Below are 25,291 nucleotides of genomic sequence, written 5' to 3'. Positions count from 1 at the left end.
TTTCCCCGTTTTTCATTTTAAATAAATAAATAAATAAATAAAACTGGTGGTTTTGTTTTCCAGAAACGGAAATCTCGCACAGAAACGACGTCGTTTTATTGTTGGCTGAATGGGTCATCTCCTTCATAGTTTCTTATTGCATTTTTGATCGGTTCTTTTTTGGTGTTAGTTGCTTTATTAAAGTTAATGATTTTATTGACTCGATAATCTTTCTTGAATTTTTTTTTTGATAGGAAACAACACATGTACAACTTTTATGTTAACGATATTCTTCTTAATAGTGTGATCAATAATACCTTTGTTATTTTAACTCTACTAAGATTATTGGGAGGGGATTAAATTTTGTTGTGCAAGTTAATGACGATTTTGTTTGTGAGAATTAGTTATTTCATTAAAATAGGTACCAAATTTATGTTATTCTACCAATATCATTTAAATTAACGATAAATTAAGGAAATAAACATATAATGATGTTCGAACAGTAACCTTTTATCAAACGAGACTCCGATACCGTGTTGAATCATTGATTTTTCTAAATGTTAGAATTCAAAGGATTTGATATTTTAGTATATATCATATAATTTAACACATATCACGAGAAATCTAAAGTAACGTTGAATATATAAAATGCTTTAATGATGTGTCGTTACAAGACATAATGATTACATTTGCTTTATGGAAACCAAATCTAGGGATGAAGTTTTTGTATTAGTTATTAAGTGTATAACTTTGAGGAACAAATTTATTTGGCAAATTAAGCTAGTATGTTAAAGGACATGGGAAGATTGTTAAGCTACTACCAGACTCATTGTTACTACTATGGCACACTTTATTATTTAGATGATGTTACATACACCATTCTTTTTTATACCAATTTTATAGCTTGATTGCATGATAAATGGTAATAGGATATAATAAAAAGTTATTCTTGTTTACTAAATACAAAGTTTTGTTTGTACCCATTATCACTTAATAATGAATTGTTTTTGCTTTACTTATGGGCTATGAAAGTGTTCACGATCAAATGGATAAAGACTATGAAAGGTTATGTTTGGTACGTAGGGATAAATAGTGAGAATGGACATCTTATTCATTTTCTCATTCTTCTTGTTACTTAACTTTGAAATGAAAATAAATAATCATTTCAACTTTACATTCTTATATGTATTCAAATATAAGAATTAAAATTACAAAATTCATTATGTTTAAGGAGAAATAGGGATGAAAACAAAATATTTATTTTCATTTCTAATTCTCATATATCAAATATGGCTTGAAAGTGTTTATGATCAGGTAGATAGAGATTGAAGACAAATAACATTTCGCAAAGTTTATAAATTATAAGTTTAATTAGTTTATTATTACCTTTCACATCAACTCTACTTTACTTAATTTGATAAAATAGGATGTTGTACTATATTTGGTTTATTTAAAAATAAAATAAAAATAAAAAACATATTTCATCCCTTATTTTACAAATAAAAATATATTTCTTTCTAATATATTGTATCTAAAAAAATGTTAAATATATTTCATAGTTGACATTATTTGAAGATCCCTCAATAATTGATTTTTTAATACACAAGTTTTATTTCTTTGTTAATAATTATTATATAAATTTTTATAAATAAATACTATTACATTTTCCAAATAGAAAAAAAAAAATTATGATTCATGGAATCATATGTGTAAGAGATATGAAAAAGATAATGGATATCTCTCATCCTTATCTTATCTTAACTTTAAGATAATATAAAAGGTGGGATAATGTTATCTTTATCTTATTATCAATTAAATATGGGGTAAGAGGCTTTGTATCTATCTATTGCCTTGTTTGTGTTATGTGTTCAATATATCATATAAGGTTAAAAGGGAAAGAAGCTAAGCTTAAGCTTGAAGAAGATGGACCTCAAATTTCTATTTTAAAATTCCGCTCCTTTTTCCTTTTCAATGTGAATTAGAACCTCTTGACCAATTTTAGTCCTAAATCGAAGCATCTTGTTCATTGAAAATCACGTCTTTACAAGGAATAGGGTTTTTTTTTTGGGATTTCATTTAGAATTCCCTTTGTTTCATTACTTTTAAGTGTGTAGTATAGTATAATATCTAATATCTAATATAATAGTCATGTTTACTTTGGTGGAATAAAATGAGATAGAATAAAACAAAATAATTGATATGAAAATATATTTTATCTTATGTTTGATTAATAATTAAATATAATAAGATATTCTTTCCCTTATTATATCACGTGTTAATCAAATATGAGATATAAAAGGTGGTAAATTATATTTTTTTTTCTCTTTTATATGAGATATATAATTTTAAGTTTAGATATAAGATATACATATTTTATGGATCATATTTTTTTTTAAAACTATTTTTAAATTTTTTTTATATTACTCATTTTGTAAAACAAAAAATGTTTAATAAAAAAAATAAATTTGCAATTAAAAAAAAATATAAATATAGACACACACACAAAATGTTTTTACATATTTAATGGATCATGGCTATTATTAAGTATTGTATTAAGTCCATAATACTATAACCTAGGTAAGCCTAAAAAGGAGGATAAATTGGGTATATGATATCCAAACAATTTTTAACTTAAAAAAAGAAGGGAAGGAATTCTGTGAACTTCAATTTGTTATCATTCTACCCATTTTTGGTTTACATCTAATCTTCTTTTGCTTCAATCTCAATCCTAGAGATTTCACTATCAACAAAGTTCCTAGAGATTCCACTATTAACAAAGTTTTAAATCAAGTCTTAATCTTATATACTTGAATTCTTGGTTCCGAGAGAAGTTCCATAATTCTTTAAGAGATATCTTACTCTTAAAAAAACCTTTTAAGTGATATTTTATATTTAAAAATTAATCAACAAAGTAAATTAAGGTAATGGATGCACGAAATGAGAATTAACAAATAGAAAGAATAATGCACTTAGTTAACTCTCTTAAGACTTAATAAATGAATGAATGACAATTTGAAATCATGCTCTGTAACATAAAAGAGATCTAAGAGTCATTTATAATGGTTTAGGGCATGAACTAGCCATTAGAGGCAACTAATTGTTACTCTAGTGGACAGCTTGGTCGGTCACTTAGTTAGCCATTAGACATCAAATATAGTCACAACTTGCAAGTCACCATTGCAGTCTTATCTACACCATTGGTCGGCTGCCTGATCGAGCCACCAAGTAGACTGTCCAAGCATCTAAGATCAAAAAATAAGTGTACTTGAGAGTCCCAAGCTAAATGCATTCCATGCCTTTACACCTAACGCATTTTGAAAACCTTTTAGAGATGTAATACATTTGAATGATTCGATCAAAGGTGATAAAAGTTTATACAAAGTACTCATTTTTTTCAATAAGAAAACGAATCAACGATTTAAGTGGTGGATGTGGGTTTGATGAGATTTTGGCTTTGAAGCACAAGTTGATGAATGTATTGAGCACCAAATCTTTTTGTGGTGCACGCACACATGAATGGGTGATGATTGAGTGCCCATGTATTTAAATTCCATCAACTTTCATTTTCACTATTTACTTTGTGTGTACCCTCAACTTGCAAAGTTTGTGCCTCCACTTTAAACTAATGATTGAATGTAAAGAAGGTCAAGTAAAATGAATCCACTTCTTTATGGATGACAAGTTCACTTCTATCTGCTGTGTGAGTAAGATTCATCAACTTTACCTGCTCTATGGATCCAATGAATCCTCCATTTACAATGACGTAACGATATAAAATCCACCTTTTTTATTCGTTATGATACTGCTTAGATAAGTTTCTGATATGACTCCTTTTTTCAGTCTTTGGAGGACCTCCTGGCTCACTCAAGAGAGAAAAACAACCACATAAGCATAGTTTCTTTTTTCCTGTCCTTTTCAAAGATGTGTAATGATTCTGCAAAGATGTAGCAGCATTAATTTCTAAGTAAATCTCACATTTGTCAAGATTGATTTGATTTATTTTAGATGGATTTGTTGAATGCGATTAGGTTTTGAAGGTTGTTGAAAATTCATTTGGGTTTGAAACTTGGAACATATTTAACATTTTAAGTTCAAGATACAATGAATGTGTAAAAATTAATTCAGATTATAATCCAATAATAACCAACCATTTCAAATAGAATCTTTTTGAAAAAGTAAAGGTGTTTGAAGTCTCGATTCTAATATTTGAATATTTGTTTGATCAGGTTTAGGGGATAAAAAATTGCAAATCAAACCACGCAAATCACTTTTCATAATTAAAGAAAGTTGAACTGATTTGATCGATTTTGATTGTATTAAGTTACACCCTTAAAATCACTTTTCATGATTAAAGAAAGTTGAACTGATTTGATCGATTTTGATTGAATTAAGCTACACCCTTATTTGTAGGCATCTACATGGAAGTTATGAGGTGAGTATAGGAATTAAGTAGGGCTTAGTAGAGGAAAATAAAATGGGGTTATAGTGACAGCCATAATGGCCATTCCACACACACTGTGTGTTGAAAACCAAATGAAATGGAACTTTTGATTGGACTGATTATTGTAGCATGTTGGACTTAATTAACCAGCTTTTGCAAGAACCACAAATGGTTGGAAATGGCTTCATCCCACTGGAAATTACTCCACCCAACCACTTTATAAACCATATAATATTGTTTTCCAATATTTGATCACATGAACTACCGTTCTTCATGAGTAGAAACTATATGTGGAGGCATCGATAATAATATTTCGCAAACCACCAATTGTCGACGCCAACATTATGAATACTCCGATGAATATGCTTGCCTGAAAAAATGCAGACAATATGGGTTTATATGCGTATTCTTTGAATTTTGCTCAGAAGAAAGGAAGAGTGTAATTTTGATTAACTACCCAATTGATTAGCCATGAAATGCTGAACATCCTTGGCTTCTTCAGTACAAGCCATATAATACTAGGAAGCTGCAATGCCCCCAAAACATCAATGAAGCTAGTTAAATTAATTTGGAATGTTAATAAGAAAATTGAGTAAAATGATAAATTGGGTGATTGGCTTACAAAATATGAAGTGGGAGCAAAACCGAATCCTCCAAAGAAACCAAGAAGATCTCCAAAGAAAGGGAAGGTGACTCCGACGAAGAGTGTAAAAGCTGCAAAATTTCCAGGCAATCAGAGGATTCCATATGGAAATTCACTGCATGCCAAGAACGGTTATACAAGACAAACTTACCAACATAAGCAGATCTAGCGATGAGTCTCAGAGCAATTCCTTGTGGGAAGTTCAATCTCTTGACCATCATCTTTTCCAGCAAGGCAAACACCGGCATTGCATAAACCTGCAAATCCTTATTTCATTGATCAGCAAATGTCTTTGCATGTATATATATATGGCATGCATGGACGTATATATAACTAACTGTAAATTAAATCATACTTGGTAGCTGCCAATGACATGGATGACCACCATTAAATTGGCAGAAGCAATGAGCCATCCAGGTCTCTTGAGTGCCATCAGCACATTGTCATCAACATCTTGCCCAAATGCCCAGTATCCAACAAAAGCTACCGGAAAATAGCAAATTGCGTTGATAAAATAGGCCCCGATTGCACCTTTCCACATGGGTATCCTTGAAGGTTTCTCAGGAGTTGACGGAATCGTGGCCTGAATTTCTAAGGCCACTGCATGGCCAGCAAATGCAAACGTGATTTGACCCAATGCATTGAAAACCCGGAACATGTAATCGCTTGGGCTTGTGTACTTGTATCCATAGTTCACGTTCTCGATTTGACCTTTACTCAAGCAACCCACCCAGGCTATAGTTGAATAACTGCAATCAGATTAACCCAACTGATTAACAGTGAAACAATAATCAATCTATGCTCAAAATTCCCCTTGCTTAATTCTATGATTTGTTTTTGGCTTTCTTCAATTCCATTAAATCATTGGCTGTGACCGTTTACATGGGTCTGACCGAGAAGATGATCTGCATAAACACATTGGACTATTACCAAAACTTATTCCATCCATCTTTTTTCCTCGGAATTATTTAAATTACCTCAAATTATTACTGAAACAAAATCATAGTGTTTTTTAACATATATAAACTAGATTCGTGGCTATTTTTGAATCACTGCCAGATTTTTTGTTTGGATTTAGGTTGACAGTTGGGAATGAAACTAGGTTCGATTATCAGGCTTTGGACATGCACACATGAATTAGCATATTAAGAGGAATAAAATAAAAACAAAATAAGAACCCTTTTAGAAATTCCCTTCACTAGAACCATTAATTTTATACCCCACCATTTTTTTTTTCTCAGTTTAAATTTCCTAGATTCCCGGCATCACTTTTCGTTAGAAGTTCATTATGCCCACTAACACAAAAAATAAATATCGCATTCGGATAGAATCTACGAGTAAACTAAAGTTGAAGAAAAAGAAAAAAGGTACCATAGTGACATTATGGCAGCCGCTAATGAAACCCCAGCAACAGAATTAAAATTGGGGAGCTGAGACAGGACGAAATGGATGGAGCCAAATATGCAAATCCAGTAGGATTGCCTGAGTCTGGTGCAGTTGCTGCAGGCGATTTCCATGAACTTCTTGAGACACTTCCCACCAGTGACCATGTACACGATATCACACCCAACCTGTACAATTAGCTGCTGAGGCAGCACAATCCATGGCCCCAGTTTTGGCCCGAAAGCGTATCGACCAAGGTCAATGTAGCGATCAAAGCGCATCCCAGGAACGCATTCATGGAGTTGTATCATCCGCCACATTGTGTTCAAGGTGATGCACCAAGATACGACCAGAACCATTGCCCCTGGGCCCCTGAGATAGAGAAACACAAATTAGTTTCTATTACTTGTGGTGAACCATTCCATGCAGTTCGGTTTTTAGAGGTCGTTGGGAAGTGATTTTAGAAAGTATTTCTAAGTTTTTTTAACACTTGAAAACAGCACTTTCAATAAAAATTTCAAATACTAGAAAAATAAAAAATGCTTTCTAGAATTAAGTACCAAACGACTTAGTCTAGCTTGTAGAATTGAGTTTTAGTATATATATACCATCCTAAATAAGCCATGGCATAAGGCAAGCTGAGAACTCCAGCACCAATCATGGCTGTGACAGTATGAAAAGTTGAGTACCACCATTTGGCCCGCCGAGGTGGACCTTGGTCCGTCCATTCCCCGTCTGGTCCAACTTGCTGCCATAGTTTAACAAGAATGAAGAACAAAAGGAACAAATCAAAACTACAGCAATTTTCAAATAATCCAGTGGAAATTGTCAGAGGGGTTGCAGTGAAACAAGGATGATCACGCCCACCTTTTGAGGAAGGGGAGGAGAAGATGAAACCATCTCTGAAACTGAAGGAAGAAACAGCTCGAATGTGGGAGACGAGTGATCATCATCATGATGTATTTGTAGTGGGTGATGACTCAAAATCTTGGATGGAATAAAGGAGAACTAAAGAGGAAAAAAAAAAAAAAAGATGCTTCGGCTATTTCCACTAGAAATTTTTTTGCCTGACACATCGTCATGTTACAATCACTTGGGAAAATGAGGTTACGATGGTGGGACGCAATTTAAAAATGGACATGAGTTGCTAATCACCGTATACCCTCATGATTAATCAACCAAGTCAGACCATCAAGGGGTTGAAATCAGCTGTCTAGATCAATGAAACAGTAGACATACATTTCCTCTTTTGAATATAAGGAGATGGTGCGCAATTTTGGTATTCCTGACTTGCAACCAATGATGAAAGGGTTGGTTGGAGGGGTAGCATCATTGGGCTCACAATTCTCCCTTTTATATAAGAGCAATAGTTTCCGGAGTAATGATTAAAGGGGAACATGGTCCTTATTCCCTGAAGTTGGTGGAGGGTCTTGTTCTTTTTTCCCTTGGAGGGCCCCCAGTAGCTTTGGAGGCCACTTGATACCACAAAATGAATTGATAATTTATTACCATTTTTGTTTCTACCAACGTATGCATATATTTCACTTTTCTCTTCTAATTTATTAGCATAATTTAAACCAAAAGAGAATCCTCTGTTAACATAGTCGTCATAAATACATCATAATGAATTTGGAGGTGGGTAGCTTCTGTGTTCCATGAATAAACAAGGTCCACCACCCATAAATTGCTGTCACAAAATTTAGTTTCTATTGCTATGTTGCTAGTAATTAGAATATGAATAGCTTGAGACACATCCATCCAACACTAACTGGCGCAAGCCTTCTTAATTCCTTAAACACGCTATTTCATTTATATAGATGTAAAAATATATTAACTAGGATACAAGATATGACCATAAATAGATGCATTTTGTCAGACATATGTCTTTCCTAAGCTCATGTACGACACTTAGACATCTCTAGCAGCTTTCTACTCTCCTTTAAAAGCTCAAATGAGGGTCATTGAGCAGGTTGTGACAATTTACTTTACATGAAATTACAAGGGCTAGATCATAATATAAGGTGATAAGTGATGGGTACTCTAATTAGTTTTTCATATTAGCCCAGAAAGGCCCCTCCAGGCATGTTTGGTGGCCCTTGTGATGACCGCCCTGGACCTTGAACAAAAGCTTGACCCATTCCTGTCCCAACCATTTGTTGCGGCTGCTGTTGCTGTTGTAGGGGCTGGTGCTGCTGCTGTGGCTGCAGTTGGGAAAGCTGGTGTTGTTGCTGCAGTTGTGGAAGCTGCTGTTGTTGCTGAAGCTGGGGAAGCTGTTGCTGTTGCTGAAGCTGGGGATGCTGCTGCTGCTGCTGCTGAAGCTGTTGCTGCTGCTGAAGTTGGGGAAGCTGTTGTTGTTGTTGCAGCTGTTGCTGTTGCTGGAGCGGTGCAAGCTGTTGCTGTTGTTGCAGCAGCGGAATCTGCTGTTGTTGCAGTTGCTGATGTTGTTGCTGCTGCGGATTGGTTATCTGTGGCTTGAAAACAACCATATCCTGGTTTCACAAGAAATTGGTTTAATTGAGTTCTAAATACATGGAGAAAAGTATACTTGTCTCAGTTTAGAATATAATTGAAAATTATTACATTATTCATAGCAGAGTATACATATTTATATAAAAATAATAATTTTAAAAAAGAAGAAATATAAACTTCTTAAATCAGTGCTACACATATTTGTCAGCTATTACAAAGTGGACTAAATAAAAGAACATCCTAAAATGGTTTTAGACTATCAAAGATAGCTAATTAACCCCTAGAACCAAGGGTGAAATCAGTAGATGATTCTAACAATTAAGGGTGAGATCAATGACCAATTTCCTTGAGATCAGTGACTAATTTCCACCACAAGTTGCTTCTTAGTCCTTCAAGTTACTAAGTCACCTCCAACAAGGGTACAATAGCCAGATGTGGATCTTCAGTTAGTCATGGATCCGCCCCAATTAGCATCCATATGACCATTTTGAGAAAATAACAATGCTTTTCCCAGAGTAGCTTTTAAGTACTTCAATATTCTTTTGACTCCTTCCATGTGAGGTTCTAAATGAGAGTGCAAGAACCGACTAACCACACTTACAAAGTACGCAATATCGGGTCTAGTGTGAGAAGATTAAGCTTCCCACAAGTCTCTGGTACCTTTCTTTATTCATTGGAGCACCATCTGTAACTGCACCGAGCTTGTGGTCAAATCAATAGGATTTTATGTAGGCTTGCATCCAAGCATAATAGTTTCCTTGAGAAGATCTAGGACATATTTCCTTTCAGACATGTAAATCCCTTCTTTTAACTTGGCCACTTCAATTACCAAAAATAACGCAGAGTACCTAGATCCTTAATTTCAAATTCTTTAGCCAACTTAAGCTTCAGCTTCTGAATTTCCTTTGTCATCACCTGTAATAATGATCATCTACATAGACAATTAGTACAGCCAACTTCCTTGTGGATGATCTTCTAAAGAGAACAGTATGATCTACCTGACTTTGATGAAAACCAAACTTCAAGAGTGATTGAGCAAGTCTTTCAAACCATGGCCTAGGTGATTATTTCATAGATCTCCTCTTCTAGATTTCCATGTAAGAAGGTGTTCTTGACATCAAATTGTTGTAGTGGCCAGTTGTAATTAGCTGCAAGAGAGTAAAGTTCTGATAGAGTTCATCTTTACCACAGGGGTAAAGGTTTCTTAGTAGCCTACACCATAGGTTTGTGTGTACCCTTTGGTCATAAGTCACACCTCATATCTCTTTGCAGAACCATCTGCATTGTATTTGATTGAAAGAATCCATTTACATCTCAATGGTCATTTTCCTTTGGGTAAATCAACAATATCCTAAGTACCATTCTTCTTTAGAGCATTCATCTCCTCATCTATAGCTTTTTTCCACTCTGGGTCAGTCCTCATCTATAACTTTCTTCCACTTCGAGTCAGCAAGGGCTTCTTCAACATTCTTTGGAACTGACTCTAAATTTATATGAGAGGTAAATGCCTTCTACCTTGCAACCCTATGATAAGAAACAAAATTTAGCAACGGTGTTTGGTGCAACTCCTAACACCCTTAAGCATTACTATAGGAATATCAAGGTCAGTATCAAAGAGAGGAGTAGAAATTGAAGCAAGACTAGAAGGATTACCACCAGATTCAAGGGGTATAGAAACCATACCTTCATCTAAAGTTCACAATTGGTTTTGCTTTGAAGAATTAGCGCCTTCAACCAACCTAGATTGATCTTGAGGTCTTTTGATATACACTTGTATCTCCACTATCCTTTTACCATTGTGAGTGGTCTCCAAGGAATTCTCTAAGTTCTCCCCATATTCTTGAATACTTCAAATTGGTGTTGGTAATGAAATTAACCTATTCCATGACTGATCTTCTACTCCCATTTGCTCCCAGTGAAGGTGAGTCTTTGTCTAGTATAGTTTCTATTTAAAAAAACTCACATCCATCGCAAAAAATTTCCTTTTAGTTGGTGGATGATAACACTTGTACCCCTTATGGGTTGGAGAAAATCCAAGGAAAATGCACTTAATGGTCTTCAAGTCCATCTTAGATTTGTCTTTGTTAGGAACATGAACAAAGACACTACTTCCAAAGACTTTCTATGGTAAAGAACTAAATACAGATAGGTGAGATAACATTCTTTCAGTGTTCCAATGGGAGTTTGAAAACTGAGCACCTTTGAAGGCATCCGATTGATAAGGTAGGTTGTTGTTAAGACTACATCTCCCCATAAATGTTTCGAATATTTCTGGCAAACATTAAGGCTCAGGCTACCTCAAGAAAATGTTTGTTTTTACGTTCTGCCGCTCCATTTTGTTGGGGAGTGCCTGCACAACTTGATTGATGAATAACACCTTTTTCCAAGAAAAAATTTCCAAGTCTTTCATTGAAGTATTCCCCACCATTAACCGATCGAACAATATGTATCTTTGTGTTAAATTTCGCTTAGACCATCAAGAAAAAAATTCTAAATTGTGGCAATGATTTGAGATTTATCCTTTATAAGTAGATCCAAGTAGTCTTACTGAAGTCATCAATAAAACTAAGGAACCATCTAGCACCAGAAATACAAGTCACTCTGGAGGGCCCCCAAACATCAATATGTATAACTGAGAAAGGAATTTCGCTTCTTTTACCACTAATGGGATATGACACCCTTTGCTTTTTAGCCAACTCACAAATTTTACAGTTAAGTTTGGAAAAATCTAGACTGTTACCTAGATCTAGATATAATTTCCTCATGTAATGGAAAACAAGGTGCCATAATCTTTGATGTAATAACCAGTAGTCTTCTAAGGTTCCCTTTTTCTGAACTCCCTTTATTTGATGGGCTTGAGGTGTCTCCTTCTTGGTATCTAGGAAGGAAAGGCCATTCTTCTCCTTAGCATTGCTAACCATCCCCCCCAAAATTTGGTTATAAAAAATACAATAGTTAGAATAGAAAATTACAGCACAATTGCTGTTTTTAAGAGTTTATTAACTGAGAGCAAATTATAGAACATTTTAGGCAAATGAAGAACAGAAAAAAGAGTGATATCTGGTGATATATAGTCATTTCCTTTGCCATGAATGGTAAGAAATGAACCATTAGCAACCTAGACCTTTTGATTAATCATGTGTCATTGGCATAACAAATAAACTGAGGACGACTAGGAAATGTTCCATCGACAAAGCCCAAAAAATCATTTCAGATTATAATGTAGGAATTGGGATTTCCAAAGAAATAAAGCAGTTTGAGTCTTTGGTCATGTGATCAATGGCTCCCGAATCAATGATCCATGAGCTTGCATTTAAAATAGTGGTTGAAAGGAGAGCCATACTAATAATTTCGGATTGAACAAATGCGTAGGAAGTAGGATTGGAGGTCACCTCATTTTTTATGGTGATCTTGTATAAAAGATCAAGTAGTTCCTCATTATTTTGAGGATTTCCTGAGCCTTGGTAGTAGCATTGGTGGAAGGAAGAGTCTTGGCTTGAAAGTGCTTTCTACCCTTTGAGACTTTGCAGGAGTTGTTTGCAGGATTATGGGTAGAAGATTGATCAGCCATATTTGCTGAATGCAAATATTACATGAATTGAGATAGGAAAAATAAGACAAAGATGTCTAATAACAAGATTTTTGTGCATGACATAGGAAGAATGACAAAGCCAGCAATGAAGGTTGGTTTGAGAAAAAAAAACTGAACAAGTTACAACAGTGAAGGTTGTATATAACAGAGCAATGGAGGCTTTGATACCATATCAGTTTAGAATCTGATTGACGATTGTTACATTATCAACAATGGAGTATACATATTTCTACAAAATAATAATAATAATAATAATAATAATAATAATAATCTAAGAAAATAAAAAACATAATCTTCCTAAATCAGTGCTACACATAATCCTCCTATACAAAGTTGACTAAATTAAAGAACATCCTAAAATGATCTTAGACCGGTCAAAGATAGCTAAGCAACCCCTAGAATCAAGGGTGAAATCAGTAGATGATTTCCAATGATTAAGGATGAGATCAGTGGCTAATTTCCTTCAGATTAGTGACTCATTTCCAACAGCTTGTCTTGGAACCACCAATCATGGGTTTCCGCATCAACAACACCACAAAGAAACAGCAGCAGGAAAAGCATAAAATAAAGAAAACTTTCTAAACTAAAAGCAACTTGTGCGTTTTGCATATGTTCACTTATAATTTGCAGGTTCCTTTTTCAGTTTTCAATACAAAAGCCAGGTTTGCAAAATCCTATACTGTACTTATTTTCATTGGGTTCAAGATGGACTAAGTTGATGAGAATCTCACCCCAGGAAAAAGCATTCCTATCAAACGGCAGGCTTTGTCAGAAACAGAAAGCAGCAATGTCTGAGATGGTAACTGGATGACTGCACACTAGAGATAGAAAACAGGAAAGATCCAACATTAGAAAAATCCATTTGAAAAAACAGATGGATGCTTGTGTTGTTGATATTTACAAACACACTCAATAGAACTATTCAAAAATCACAAGAAACATTCTCAGATCATTAAATGAGATATTGATGATTAGGATGAAGTAAATTAGTTTCACAAGAACAAGATCATGAGAGGGAGAAAAACTATGCTATCATACTTTAAAATTAGTGACTCAAAGAAAGGTTAATTTAAGAATCTAGTAGGACTGTTATTTTATTATTGCTATTAAATTTTATGGAATTGGCATGCATCAAGTGCTAGTGGTTAGCATTGTTTGAGATAGATATCATAAGAGCCAATATGTGAGGTTGGATTTCATTACTAGAAGACATTGGCATTGGGTAGAAAATGGTTGGTTAGATAAAAGCTTATCTTTCCATGGTCAGGTTTCTGTACTGGTTGAAGGGTTTCAACTGTTTTATTGTTGATATATATATTACACATATTAGAGTTTACAAGGTCCTAGACAATGGAATCTTCTCTCACCCTACCTATTTGTTCCAGTGATGGAAGTTTTAATTTGTTTCATTCTCATGGTGATGAAGGCATTATATCAAGAGCTCCAAGGTGGGGGAGGATGAACCAGAGATTGCTCATTGTTTTTTGCTGATAATAATGCCCTGTTATCCTATGAGGTGTAGCAAGATCAACTAACTCAAGCTGGACCTTTTCGTGCTTTGAAGCAGTTTCTAGCTTAAAGGGTCAATCATGAAGAAAAGTGAAATCATCCCTGTAAGTGAGATGGAGCAGGAGGTAGAATTGGCTTAGGATTTCAGTGTAAAGTGAGTTAGCTTCCATCAACTATCTAGAGATGTTCTTGGATTACCCTTTGGAGCTTATATCAATTTGAGAAACAATGGAGGAACATTTTCCCAAAAATTTTGCTCCTAGGAAAAGACAGTCTAAGATATGTCAATTTACAGTCGTTAAAAATACCCTCTTCAACCTGTCAATATCTTACATTTCCTCATTGGTGATGTGAATATTAATTTATTGCTAATGAAGATTCAAAGATCTGTTCTATGGCATTTGAGGGATCACCAATGAGGAAATGTATACACTGGCGTTTGAGGGACAAACCCTAAACCTGACACTTTTAATAAACTCCTCTCACCCACTCCTCATAGGCTTTCACAGCTCCATTCCATATCTGTCCCTTGATGCTCTAGAACACAAACCTCCCTCTTCCTCCCAATACTTCCCTAAAATCACCTGCTTCTAGAGGGTCTCACTCTCAATTGCAAATCTCCAACACCAGTTTCCAAGGAGTGCCTTGTTTAGAGTAAACAATTTTTTAATACCTTAGCCCCAACCCTTCTTTTCCTTACAAACTATCGACCAATTCACCAAATGAGGCCTTCTTTGAAGCACTCCTCCCCCCAATAGGAATTCCCTTTGAATCTTTTTCAGTCTTAAGCTCACCTTTCGAGGGATACAAATAAAGACAAAGCAAATTGGAAGGCTAGAAAGTGCATTCTTTACCAAATTTAATCTCCTTCTGTATTATATGTACTATCTCTTCCACATAGTGAGCCATATCTGAAATTTTCTTCCACAACATCCTAAACATGTGAGGATTTGTAAAGAGCTCCCAATGGGAGACCCAATTAGGTGGTGGGGGGACAACCCACACCACATCTCAGTACCCTAGCCAGATCCTTAGAATCAGCAACCTCCCCCCCATGGGATCAATTCACTTTTCTCCGAATTAATTTTTAAACCTGAGATTGCCTCAAAACACATGAAAACCCAACACAAGTACTACAAATACACCTTACCAAAGTCACAAAGAACCAAGTTGTCATCAGCAAATAAAGATGTGACACTTCTGTACCCTCGCCTCCCTTCCCGCTGGTCAAGAATCTGCCTATAAAACTGTTGGAGATTATTACAGCTGTATACACAGCTGTAATACATAATTTTGTGTGCGTGTACAGCTGTGTGTGTATATTTTTGTATATAATCCCTGATTTGTAGGGATCTTTAATAGGATAGTTTTCAATTCTTTCCTTATTCCTTCTTTTCTGCTGTTGTATATAACTCTAGGGCTGTATACTTCTAAAATATAAATGAGAAATACAATTTTTCTCCACATGGTATCAAAGCAGAATTAGGCTCCTTGGGATTTTTTCTTTTCAACCTTCATTGTTGAGTTTTAGTACCCTTTTTATTTCTATTTTTTATATCCCAGTTTAACAGCCTTCATTGCAATTTAAAAGGCACTCTGCTATATTTTTCTCTAAAATTACTTCTGAATTCTACCCACCATGTCTGAGATTGTTGACAACTCCAACAGCATGAATCCTCCATCAATGGCAGATTTGTTTAGAACAATGAATAAGGGCACTATTTGGTGTACCTACTGCAAGAAGCCGAGACACACAAGGGACTAGTGTTGGAAACTCTATGGAAAACCTCAAACTTTGAGTAAAGATTAGGGTTTCAAGGGTAGACAACAAGGTTTGAAAGGTGGATAACATAGAGCTCAGGCACACTTCACCAACTCTCAGATCAATGAAAACCCTTCACAAGAGAGGGTGAATTCTAGTGGCAGTGAACATACTGAGCTTAACAAGGAAAAAATTGAGAAATTGAAGAATCTCCTAGGAACCCTTGAGAGTGCTAGTGGCACTTGCTCTCCCATTCAGTCAAATAAATATTCCCCATCTCTTTCTTTTAATGTCTCGGATATATCTTTCCTAGGCTCTTGCGTTATCAACTCGGGAGCTACAGAGCATATGACTCATTCCTCACAAAAGTTTAGTACTTGTAGTCCATGTCGTAGTGATAAGAAAATAGCCATTGCTAATGGCTCTCTAACCACTGTGGCTGGTCAAGGGGAAGTTCACTTGAACAAATCCATAGTTTTGAAAAAAGTGCTACATGTACCTAAGCTTTCAACCAATCTTGTTTACATTCATCGACTTACCAAAGAACTAAATTGTCACGTGATTTTTTATCCATCTCATTGTGTATTTCAGGAACAGGGTATGGGGAAGATTGGACATGCTAGGAAAAAGGATGGACTTTACTATCTTGAGTTGTCATTTGGTCAAAATAGGACTGAGAACCAAGTACCCTTATCATTCCTTTCTAAAATCCCATCCACAACAAAAAATAAGATTTGGCTTCATTATTGTCGTCTTGGACATCCGTCGTTTGGTGTTCTTAAAATTATGTTTCCTTTATTGTTCAAAGGAATTGATGTAGAAAAATTATATTGTGATGTTTGTGAACTTGCAAAACATCGCTGTGCTTCTTTTCCAATTAGTAACAAAAGAGTTTCAATTCCTTTTACGTTAATTCATAGTGATATTTGGGGTCCTGCCACAGTTCCTAATATTTCAGGCTTTAGATGGTTTGTCTCATTTATAGATGATTGCAATCAAGTAACTTGGATCTTTTTACTCAAACAAAAATCAGACGTGGAGTGGGAATCAATTTGGAGTGGGAATCAAGAAGTTTAGGTCTGATAATGCAAAGGATTACTTCAATCAGTCTTATCTCCTTATTTTCAAAAAGAAGGTATTATTCATGAATCCTCTTGTGTTAGTACTCCCCAACAAAATGGGGTTGCCGAAAGAAAAAATGGTCATCGTTTTGTTGTTACACAAGCTTTTTTGTTCCAGAAAATTGTTCCTAAATCATGTTGGGGGAAAAGCAGTACTTACTGCTGCTCATCTTATAGATCAGTTGTCATATAGAGTTTTGGGGTTCAAAAGTCCAATGGAAATTTTTTCAAAATACTTCCCAAACTTTACAATGTCTAATGGTCTCATTCCAAAGGTTTTTGGTTATGTTTCTTTTGTCCATGTCCACACTCATAACAAAGGGAACTAGATCCAAGAGCAATTAAGTGCATTTTTATGGGTATTCATCTACTCAAAAAGATTACAAATGTTATCATCCACCCATTCGGCAATTTTATGTCTCTTCCGATGTATCCTTTGTTGAACATGGAAGCTACTTCAATCATCCCTATTTGGGAGACATTATTCATGGAAGATACAAATATAGGAGATTTTTTCTTACTAGACTTGCCCCAATCTATATATAAACCATCACAATCACAATCACAATCACAATCACAATCATCCGCGTTTGAGCTTGTTTCTAAGCACTCACAAATCCCTGAATCTACAAGTCCTAACCTTAGAAATCCACCTTCAAGGAAACAAGTTCCTAGTTCTACAAGGCCAACTTTAGTTTACTCAAGGAAGAAAGCAACCATCGTTGAACCTATGCAGGTCCAAGAGTCAAAACCGACCACTTCCTATCAGGTAAATGATCCATCATTTCCCAAGATTTCTCCTGATTTTATTGATATTAGTGATCTAAATCTGCCCATTGCAGTTAGAAAAGGCACAAGAACATATGCTCAACACCCTTAATATCCATTTTCCCATTTTGTATCCTATGAAAGATTGTCATCATCTCTTAGAAATTTTCTCACCAGCCTAAACACCATAGCCATACCTAAGACCTTATCTAAGGCGCTAAATAGTAAGGAGTGGAAACAAGCCATGAGGGCCAAGATGGAAGCACTTGAAAAGAATGGGACTTGAGATGTGGTTGGGTTACAATGCGAGAAGAGTTCAGTAGGGTGCAAGTGGGTGTTCATAGTAAAGTACAAAGTTGATAGTTCTCTTGAGAGATATAAAGCTAGACTTGTTGCCAAAGGCTATACCCAGACATACGAAGTGGATTACCAAGAGACTTTTGCACCAGTAGCCAAGATGAACACTATGAGAATTTTACTCTCTTTGGCTGCCCAATTTGACTGGGAATTACAACAGTTTGATGTGAAAAATATGTTACACAGAGAGCTCAAAGAAGAAATTTATATGGATCTTCCACCTAGTTTTAATATGCACTTGAAAAGAAAAAAAAAACTTTGTATGGGCTAAAATAATCTCCACGGGCTTGGTTTGGAAGATTTGCCAAAGTCAAGATAATTGTTGGTTACAAACAAAGCCACAGTGACCACACCTTATTTGTTAAACACTCAGCCTCAGGATGAGCAACTGGCCTACTGGTTTATGTGGATAATATAATAGTGACTAGATATGATCTTGAAGAAAGAGAAGCATTGAAGCGGTGCTTGGCAAAAGAGTTTGAAATGAAGAAGTTTGGAAGACTAAAGTATTTTTTGTGAATTGAAGTTGCTCAATCAAAAAAAAGAATTTTTGTCTCTCAACAAAAGTATGTTCTTGACTTACTACAAGAGATAGGAAAATAGAATGTAAATCGGTTGACACATCTACTAACCCGAATCACAAGCTTGGAGAAGCAAGTGAGTATGCAATCGTAAACAAGGGTATGTACTAGAGCTTGGTTGGAAGGCTAATCTACCTCTCACATACACAACTAGACATAACCTATGCAATCAATCTAGTAAGTCAATTTATGCATAACCCAAAGGAAGTTTATCTTCAAGTTGTATATAGAATCCTACACTACTTGAAAGCAACTCCAAGAAAAGGAAATTTTGTTAAAGGAAAGCACTATGCTATCATTGGAGGCCTATACTGATGCAGATTATGCAGGATCAGTTATTGATTGAAGATCAACTACATGATATTGCACTTTTCCTAGAGGGAACTTGGTAACTTGGAGGAGTAAAAACAAAACGTTGTTGCAAAATCTAGTGCAGAAGCGGAGTTTCATGCAATGGCCCAAGGAATATGTGAGTTGTTTTGGCTCAAGATTATCTTGGAGGACTTGAAGACTAAGTGGGAGACACCAATGAGACTTTATTGCGACATTAAGTCGACCATCAACATTGCACATAACCCAGTACAACATGACAGAACCAAGCATGTGGAAGTAAATAAACATTTTATTAAGGAGAAGTTGAACAGTGGCTTAATCTACACACCATATGTGTCCACTAAAGATCAATTAACCGATGTCTTAATGAAAGGATTAGCTAATACTCGGTTTCAAGAAATCATTATCAAGTTAGGAATGAAATGATATTTATTCACCAACTTGAGGGGGAGTGTTGGAGATTATTATAGATGTATACACAGTTGTACATTCTTCATAGTTGTAATACATAATTTTGTGTGTATACAGCTGTGTGTGTATATTTTTGTATATAATCCCTGATTTGTAGGGATCTTTAATAGGATAGTTTCCAGTTCTTTCCTTATTCTTTCTTTTCTGTTGTTGTATAAAACTCTAGGGCTACTTTTAAAATATGAATAAGAAATACAATTTTCCTCCACAAAAGCCTCCTTCCTTAGCCCTCTTTAAGTTTCTAAATAAAATGATTTTGCTAAAATATGAACTTCTCATACATTAAATTCTTGCATTATAAACTTCTAAATAAAATGATTTTGCCAATTAGTATCAAGTTTCTACACAGCATTAAAATGTGACCATCCTGAAAGTAGTTGTGCATGATCCCCTTGGAGAGGGAAGATCAAAATGTCTGCATGGTAATACAGTTATATAACTACTATTGTTCATCCAACTGACATACACTAATATGCACCAAATTATCAATACTCTGGGGTGCCTCTTAGGGGCCAAAGGTGTGTCTGAGATGGGTTTGTTTGGTTTGGGGAAGAGAAGGAAGTGGAGAGGGAGTACTGAGATCTCAGTCCTTTCAGAAAGTTTCCTGCTCCCTTATCATACTTGTGTTTATAACTATCACTAATGTTCCAATTCTCATATCATCCTTCCCATACATTTCCATGTAACCCAGATTTTCACACTGTTAAGCAAAAAATGGAACATTTCTATTTCAACAACCATGAAAGAAAACCATGCCACTGATGTGAACAGTAACATAGAAGCAAAACTGGATAAATCAAAATAGGCAAAAATAAATAACAATAAAACAGAACACTGAGAATTGCATAGAATCAATAAGAAAATCCTCGATGGGAAAGCATTAAGCTGAAGTTATAAAAGAAGGAAGCTTAGCGTTCAGATGACTCACAAGCTTCTTTTCCTGCAGCTGCCCAAGAAATCCATGCTGGTTCATTGCTCGAAAAACTAGAAAATCTGCTTTCCCAACGTACTGCCTGATATCAAATAAAAAGAAATCAATGGAACTTAGAAATATAAGAAGGCAGAGCATGTTTACAATTAGACACAAAACAGGAATACTAAACAGAGAGTACTTGTTATTCATGTGGTCCTGGGATATAAGCCGTACTATTTGCATCGTCGCAGGCCAGTTTGCTGCAAGCCTGAGAAAGTAGAAGAAGCTCATGCAGTTGCATAATTCATCTTAGTAATCAATATAAAAGAGGACTTCTAGGGGATGCAAAAACCACAGCTAAGCCACACTGAGTACAAAAGCAAGACAGTTGCACTCACTGATAGAAACTCCTATTTAAAAAATGCACCTCCATGGATTACAATTATGGAAAGCACCTTGTGAAACCTTTTTGTTAATAGTTTTTTTTTTTTGATAAGTAAGAGAGAAAAACTGTATTAAAAAACCACCACAACAGCAGCTGAAAGTATACAAAGAAGAAGAAAACACCCCCACTCCCCAGCTGGAACGAATCAGCTGCCAAGAACAGAGGTGCAAAAGGAACCCCACCCTCAATGGGTTCCCACCCAATCAATAAAATCAACTAAAGTCAAAGGACCATCTTTTATGAACAATTTCATCTCCGACCAAAGGAAATAAACAAAAGAACTCTTTAAGTCTTTGGATTGACAACACTTTTTCCTCAGACGCTATTTTGTTCCTTGCCTTCCAAACCGTCAAAAAAATACACAAAGGGCCTGGTCTCCAAACTTCCTTTCTCTTTTCTCCCCCAAAAGTGTCGCCTTGACAGTGGCTGGCAGCATCCAAAACCTTTTTGTTAATAGTTGGAAACAACTTAGTATTTTAACAGTTATCTGGAAGTCATTCCTGACATAAATTTATGGATGCACCTTAGCTTATGATTGGGGTCAACCCCTTTGAATGAAATCAAGAGATCAGGAAAATGAGTTTTGATAGGTGTTCTCAGCATGCACTATAGAGATTATGATAGGATGGATTATGCTGTGAGAATCTCAAAAAATAATTTCTATCAAGTACTATATAAATTTAGACTAAAATAATGTGTTAACTGTACATTCAGAGATTTCTAATCTTATACTTTCTATACTAGCTTTCATGTTTGATCCTAGTTAACCCTTTTATTACAGGGATTGATTATTCTAATTTCTATAAGCAAGGAGCAGATTTGCAGCTATCATATTTAGCTTCTTAATTTTAGGGATTTGATTATCATTATTGCTGATTGTAGGGATTTATTTTAGATTCTTCTTTGTACTGTTTTTCTCTTTTCCTATATTATATTGTACCTGTGAAGTAGATATACAGAAAAAAATTTCCCAAAATCAGCATGGTATCAGGGCCATTTCTGTGACCATTATGTCTGATCTTTTATTGCTGACATATTCCCCCCCGGCTATACTTGCTGTTTGAGTTTGCAAGTAGCCTTGCACAAAGAATCATGTCCAAATTGATGATAAAACTTTCTGGATCTGGTGCACCACCACTTATTCCTCCAATGTGACAGTTCAACATGATAACATACATGTATTAGATAACTTCTAACAAACTTAATGGGACAAGTAACTCTTTGTGGTCTCAGTTTGAAGCTGTATATTACAGGAAATGGCAAGTTGGGATAATTGACTGGAGAAAAGAAACAGCCAGTTATTTCTAATCCTTTCTTCCTAAGGAGAATATCATGTTGATGTCATGGCTTCTTAAGTCAATGACTTCAGATATTAGTGCCACTTTTCTCCAACTTCTATAGCTCATCCTATTTGGGATTTTGAGGCTCAACCATATTTTGATGATAATGATGCTTCTCGGATTTATGAACTTAGATGTAGTGCACATGAGACTAGACAACAGGGGAAGACATTGACCAGCTAAACTTGATTTTCTCTAGCCATGTGATATGGAGTGTGTTGTGGATACAACAAAACTAAAGAAAAAAATTGAGAATGAGAGGGTCTACGATTTTCTAGTTCATCTCAACCCAAGTTTTGATAAGATCATAGTACAAATTTTAAGGCAAGATCCTCTTCCCACTCTTCATGGTGCATATATGCCTATGTTCAGCATGACAATCTTCATCAAGGTACTACACTTTCAGGTGTCCCATAAAATAGTTTAGCCTTAAAAACTCTTCAAACTTCAATGCACTAGTTATCTCTAACTCTAGGAAAGTTGGAAGCAATCAGTTTTTGCTTTGTACACACTGTAATAGTCTAAGGCATGCTCGAGAGACATGTTTCAAGCTGAAAGGATATCCAGAATGGTTTCATAGGAAGGGCTTCAACTCAAATTCCAAAGCACATCATACATCCTCTTATACACATTCATATTCCACAGCCCAACCACAACATTCTCAAATCCAAGCAGATGAAATAAACAAGACTGCTCAGTGGTTTTCCCTAAAAGATGCTTCCTGTAATTTAGCCAATACAGGCAACCTTGGATTTGCATTAAGCACCTCTAGTCATGATTGTTACGAGTCATTTGGGATTATAAATTCAATTACTATAGATCATATGACACATGAATCTAGACTTTTTTTTTCCTTCCTTTTAACACTCATCCTAGTACGAAAAATGTTAAAACAACAAATGGATCTTCTTCTACTATGATGGGTGTAGGTTTCATTCCTCTAACTTCTTCCATGTCACCCTCTACTGTCTTACATATTCCATGTTTATCCAGTAACTTATTGTCCATTATCCAGATTACTTAAGCTCTATAGTATTCCATAACTTTCTTTGAAACTCATTATGTCTTTTAAGATATTCTTAAGGGGGGGAAGATCAGTCTTAGTAGAGAGAGAGAGAGGTGATCTATACTAGATATGAATTAGCAAGATTTGGATAGACAAGCAAATCAAGTAATGGGCAGGCCAACATCAAAAGAACGTATTTGATTATGGCACAAAAGGTTAGGATATCCCTCATTTAGCTATTTGTGATAGTTGTGTGTTAGCAAACATCATCAAACTTCCTTTACTTTCAAATTTAATAAAAGTTCAGTGTCTTTCTCAATTATTCATAGTGATGTGTGGTGGCCCTCCTATGCTACTAATTATTCAGGTTCTAAGTGGTTTGTTTCTTTCATTGGTGAGCATTTCGAAGATCTATTTTTGAAAAAAGTGATGTTTTTCCGCCATTAAGTCCTTTCATCAAATGGTTATTACCCAATTTAACACTAAAATACAAGTTCTACAATCTGATAATGGAGGGGAGTACTTTAACAAAATATGCTTGTTTCTATGGATGTTACTTTTGTTGAAGATTAGACTTGCTATTCAGGGAAAATTCAGATGCTTCTCTCAAGGGGGAACAAAAGTCTTGGGATGCACTAACACTACTGTTCACCAGTGTATCATTGTTTGAAACTTCTGCACCTACTTCAAGAGGAGTACTTGAGCCATATAGATTGGTATGTTTAAGGAAGAAGACTTGGCCAATGCAACCACCAGTTGATCAACCCAATGACCAATCAAATGCTCCTACAATGGATAATCATGGGGTAATTCCTTTTATTGAACTCTCCATTGATATTTCTACTGAAGAGTTAATTCAATTCACTCTTGAAAACCAGACTTGTCATCCTTCTAGAGCATAAAAACCACCCTCTCATGATCATTTTGTGAATTATACTGTGAAATTCCTCATCTCTTGTTATGTCTTTACACCATTTATCCCCATCTTGTAAAATATTTGAAAATTAGTTGTCCTCTTTGTCTATTCTTAATAAGTTAAAAGAAGCTCTTGACAACCCAAAGTGGAAAGCTACCATGATTGCAGAAATAGAAGCATTATAAAAAATAAAATAAAATAAAATTGATACATGGTTACAAGTGGGCATTCACAGTGAAACATAAGGTAGATGATTTTGGGGAGAGGTTCAAAGCAAAGATTGGCAGCTAAATGTTATACACAAATGTATGGGTTAGATTATCAAGAAACTTTTGCTCCAATGGAAAAAACAAATGTCATTTGAACCCTCTTATCTAGCCTCTTCAAACATGTGATGTGAAAAATGCATTTCTTCATGGAGATCTAGAAGAAAAAGTATACATGGAATTTCCTCTTGGCTTTTCCAACCCAACAAAAGGGGGGATAAGGCATGTAGATAAGTAAGTCCTTGATGGACTCAAGGAATGACCTAAAGCTTAGTTAGGTAGATTTACTCATGCCCTGAAGAAGTACGAATACCATCAAAGCCAGTTTGATCACACTTTTTTCTCAAACATTCACTAAAGCAAAAATAACTTTGGTGATAGGTAGTGATAGTGAGGAGATGGGCAAACCAAAACATATTTGGCAGCAGAATTTGAGATCAAAGATCTTGCAGAACACATATGTTGTGGCTATACATAGGATTCTCAGGTATTTAAAATTTGCTCCAGGGAAAGGTTTGCTATTTTCTAAATATGACCATTTGAAAGTAGAGGGATATATAGATATTGATTGGGCAGGATTTGTAATAAATAGAGGAGCAACTTCAAGGTACTGCATGTTTGTGGGAGGGAATTTAGTTCAAGGTACTTCATGAAACAACCTGTTGTGGCTAGATCAAGCACTGACATAGAATTTAGAGTTATGGCCCATTTAGAAGTAGGGAGATATACAAATGTTGATTGGGTAGGATCTATAAATTAGCATATTACACAATCCAAATGTAATTGTAACCATTAGCGTGCTCAATTACTTCCCATTTAGTAAAGAGAAATGGCATAACCCTCTTTGTAACAAACAGCAGTCCAAACTAGTATAAGGGTTGGTAAGTCTATTAAGTTCCTCTGAGTAAAGAATGAACTATAGTTTGAATGATCCTGGACATACTCGGAAGGACCGCAAGCACTACAACCCTCTATCAAGCAAAATGGCCCTTTTCC

At 35.4% G+C, this 25,291-nt stretch overlaps 2 protein-coding genes across 2 annotated transcripts in view; both read right to left on the bottom strand.

Moving 5' to 3' along the window:
- Positions 1–4,499: 4,499 nt before the first annotated feature.
- Positions 4,500–7,418, bottom strand: LOC117915764 (lysine histidine transporter-like 6). The gene is made up of 8 exons (XM_034831446.1): positions 7,314–7,418; positions 7,055–7,194; positions 6,435–6,818; positions 5,419–5,812; positions 5,215–5,320; positions 5,043–5,134; positions 4,878–4,946; positions 4,500–4,790 (listed from the first exon to the last, which is right to left on the bottom strand). Exons 1-8 carry the CDS (start codon positions 7,344–7,346, stop codon positions 4,692–4,694), a joined length of 1,317 nt encoding a protein of 438 aa, XP_034687337.1. The 5' UTR covers positions 7,347–7,418; the 3' UTR covers positions 4,500–4,691.
- An 811-nt stretch (positions 7,419–8,229) lies between these two features.
- The window catches only part of LOC117915753 (mediator of RNA polymerase II transcription subunit 25), a 70,459-nt gene continuing 53,397 nt past the window's right edge, over positions 8,230–25,291 (bottom strand). Inside the window, exons 12-15 of the mRNA XM_034831436.1 lie at positions 20,522–20,590; positions 20,338–20,422; positions 13,239–13,325; positions 8,230–8,935 (exon numbers count right to left, since the gene is read on the bottom strand). Of these exons, the coding sequence (XP_034687327.1) occupies positions 8,504–8,935; positions 13,239–13,325; positions 20,338–20,422; positions 20,522–20,590 (673 nt within the window). The 3' untranslated portion in view covers positions 8,230–8,503. The remainder of the gene's footprint in view (positions 8,936–13,238; positions 13,326–20,337; positions 20,423–20,521; positions 20,591–25,291) is intronic.

The sequence above is a fragment of the Vitis riparia genome, chromosome 1 (assembly GCF_004353265.1).
Source record: "Vitis riparia cultivar Riparia Gloire de Montpellier isolate 1030 chromosome 1, EGFV_Vit.rip_1.0, whole genome shotgun sequence".
NCBI classification, from domain to species: domain Eukaryota; kingdom Viridiplantae; phylum Streptophyta; class Magnoliopsida; order Vitales; family Vitaceae; genus Vitis; species Vitis riparia.
This window is presented reverse-complemented; position numbering and strand designations above follow the sequence as displayed.

Coding starts and splice junctions, on each gene's coding strand:
- LOC117915764 (XM_034831446.1), bottom strand. CDS start 7,346: ATGGTTTCATCTTCTCCTCCCCTTCCTCAAAAG. Junction 6,819..7,054: donor GCCATGGCTTATTTAGGATG/GTATATATATAC, acceptor TCTCTATCTCAG/GGGCCCAGGGGCAATGGTTC. Junction 5,135..5,214: donor CGCTAGATCTGCTTATGTTG/GTAAGTTTGTCT, acceptor GAAATTTTGCAG/CTTTTACACTCTTCGTCGGA.